This window comes from Panicum virgatum, chromosome 3K, assembly GCF_016808335.1.
Source record: "Panicum virgatum strain AP13 chromosome 3K, P.virgatum_v5, whole genome shotgun sequence".
Classification (NCBI taxonomy): domain Eukaryota; kingdom Viridiplantae; phylum Streptophyta; class Magnoliopsida; order Poales; family Poaceae; genus Panicum; species Panicum virgatum.
Window position 1 is genome coordinate 14,788,090 of NC_053138.1, and position 3,079 is coordinate 14,791,168.

The following is a 3,079-nucleotide window of genomic DNA, read 5'->3' on the forward strand; positions in this document are numbered from 1 at the left end:
AAATTTATTGCTATAATCCTGGCTAACATTGAACGTAAACTAGAGTGTCAGCTCTCGATTCACCGCTGCAACGCTTGGGGGCCAAAAAACCTGGAGGAGGAAATAATCGGGTTTTCCTTGGGAGAAAGGACGAAATAATTGTTGCGAGTTGTACCGAGTCTATCTAGAGCATAAAGCCAGAAACAATTGCAACTTGGGTGCTGTTTAGTTCCCTTCAAAATTTCAAAACTTTATAAAATTTTCCATCACATCGAATCTTTTAACGCATGCATGAAGTATTAAATGTAGTTAAATAAAATAGCTAATTACACAGTTTGTCTATAATTTGGAAGATGAATTTTTTAAGCTAGTTAACTTATGGCGGGACAATAATTACCAAATACAAATGAAAGTGTTACAGTGCTTTACACTCAAAAATTTATGCATCTAAACAAGGTCTTGCTGAATTTATGTGCATTTTTATCTACTGAAACTTCTGAACGCACAGTATAGTCCAGGCGTCCTGCCGGATTCTCTCTACAGAATCACAAATGCCTGTTCTTTCTTTATTTCTTGTTTTAGGCAGAGGCCTGCTGTTCTAGTGTTCTTTCTGCATCCACGAATACACCACTAGGACATTACACAGTTTTTTTTTTGGTGGAGACATTACACAGTTACTGTCAGGGTCAAACTGTCATACACTCATACTACGCTTTTTTTTCTTTGAGAGGAACTGTCATACGCTTCTGGGCTTCTGTCCTCGCGCTCTGCACACATTTCAGTTCGGGCCTTCCTCAGGCGCCGTGATCGTTCGGCCCCAATTTATGGTGACGAAGTGGGCCTCCGCAGCTTACGGTCCCATCTCCGATCCTGGCCCATCTAAACCCTTCTACTGCACTACGGCGGCCGGGGCCCCCAGCGGCGAACCTCGCCACATGGCACGCGGTTTCGATGCCACGGGGGCGGACAGGCGGTGCCGCGCCGCCACCATAACGGTGCATGAACCGGGTGTTTCCACAGGACGGCCGTCCCCGAGTCCCCGTACATGCTGCATGAGTTTGGCGTTGGATTTTGGAACTGGTCACGTTTATGCGTATGCGTGATAGGGGCCTTGGGGGAGCGCAAAAAAACTGAAGGAAACGTAACACAAGAATGATTTTTTTTTTCTAAAATCTATACGAATCAATACATTTTCTTGAATTGAACCCCTTTCGCTAAGCTAATCATCCCACTTTCCAGTTACAAATACACCTAGAATTCTAGAAATGCAGCTGCGGGGTGGAGTTGCGGTGTGATCAGGGCCAGCTACTTGCCTAGAGGGAGAAGCAGCCCAGGCCAGAGTGCGGCGCCAGGAAGGGCGCCACCGGTTCGGGCGCGAGGGCCAGGGCCCTGTCCGGCGCCCTGATGCTGTTGAACCCCCGGCGCTCCGACGGGCGGGGCAGGTTCTCCGGCACGATGTTCTCCAGCGAGTTGGCCCGCCACGGCTGGCACTCCCTGCGGTCGCTCCACCGCGGCGGCGCCCGCGCGTCCACGGCCACGGCGTCGTCGCCGGCGGTCCTGGGGACGGCCGCCCCGCCCCGCGCGAGGGCCGCGCCGCCGTCGCGATCACGACGCACGCCCGGCGCAGCCCGCCCGACCTGCGGCCGATCGAGATCGCGCGCACGCGTGTCAAACCGTTGTCCTCCTTGGCCACTGCTGCCGGCGGGCACACGATGCTGCAACCGATCCTGAGCTACAAGTGGAAAGTTTGGAAACTTACCACGGGGTAGTCGTGGCTGCTGGTGGCGACGGCTGCAGGCGAGCGCTGGCTTCTTTGACGGCAGATGGAGGCTTGAGCGAGCAGCTGATGGAGGAAACCGCCATGATGGAGTCCCGAGAGCTTCGTCTGAAAAAACAGCACAGGCTTCCTCATGTCTGGCGGCAATTGATCGAGACGATTTTTTTGAAGCCTCTCATCTGGATACAGCTGTAGCATCTGTTCGTATACAGACACACACCTACACTACACACACGCACACCTCACACACACCACAATTATACAACCAGACCTACAACTATACATAGATATCAAAACGTGTCCTTGGAGAGATCACTAGAGTCATCGAGGCTCCGGCGATGGGCGCATCACAATCTTTTTGTGGCTCCACGCGTTGAGAGGCTCATCTAAGATTATTTAGGGAACCTACTGTTCCCGGGTGCGAAATCTGCGTCGAGCGACGCTCGAACACGGACGACGGACGCTCCACCGAGCGGACCCAGCCAGCCGAGCTACGGCTCGTTCGCGATCGAGACGACTTGTTGAGATCAACGGTAGGTTCGGCTGGTCCGAGAGCTTGGGAGCCAAGTATATAGGCTGCCTTTTACATGGAAACTGGCGGGTATTGTTGGTGAGCCGAGAGAGAGGCTCCTGGTCAGATCGCGGGCGGTTGGTTCGGACCTGCGAGCTGGATTCTAGCGGCGGGAGCGGTGCACTAGTTCTCTCCGCTAACTTGGCGTGTGGAACCACCGGTGGCGTGTCACGCCGTGCGCTAGGCGCGTCGGGTGGTGGGCAGTAGAGTTCGTGGGGTTCTGTGAATTCTGAGAGGAACAGGCGCCTCCTCCCAAACCAAGACCGTGTGCGTGACGCATCCTGTCCAGATGACCCGCTACTTAGTATGCGTATCCCCGGCCGGCCGGGCCGTATGGCGGGGCTCTGCGCACTCGTCACTCTCTAAAAAAATATTCCTATTTGGTCATCGAGATTCTCTTCTCTATATTCAGTTTCTCCGCACCCATTCATTCTCTATATCACTCTCTATACCAACTACCAGACCGTGGGGCCCACATGTCGTAATTTTTTCCCCCTTTTTTACCCCCCCGCCCCGCCCTCCCTCCCCGCTCTCTCTCCCCCGCAGCCCCTCTCTCTCCCCCCTCCTCTCTCCCTCCGCCACCGCGCCCCTCCTCCCCCGGCCACCGCCATGAGCCTCGCCAAGCCACGCCGCCCCCTCCTCCCTCGTCCCTCACCCTCGACCTGCCATGGCTCGGAGGCCGGTGGAGCAGGGGTCCCGCCCTCGGCGACGGGTCTCGCGGCTGCACGGGCGGGCAGCGCGGGGCCTCACGG

General features: G+C 55.3%; 1 protein-coding gene across 1 annotated transcript; it reads right to left on the reverse strand.

Annotated features, from left to right (window-relative positions):
• Nucleotides 1-1,110: 1,110 nt before the first annotated feature.
• Nucleotides 1,111-2,125, reverse strand: LOC120701242. Its single transcript, XM_039985367.1, has 2 exons — nucleotides 1,739-2,125; nucleotides 1,111-1,616 (listed from the first exon to the last, which is right to left on the reverse strand). Exons 1-2 carry the CDS (start codon nucleotides 1,952-1,954, stop codon nucleotides 1,293-1,295), a joined length of 540 nt encoding a protein of 179 aa, XP_039841301.1. The 5' UTR covers nucleotides 1,955-2,125; the 3' UTR covers nucleotides 1,111-1,292.
• Nucleotides 2,126-3,079: the final 954 nt, after the last annotated feature.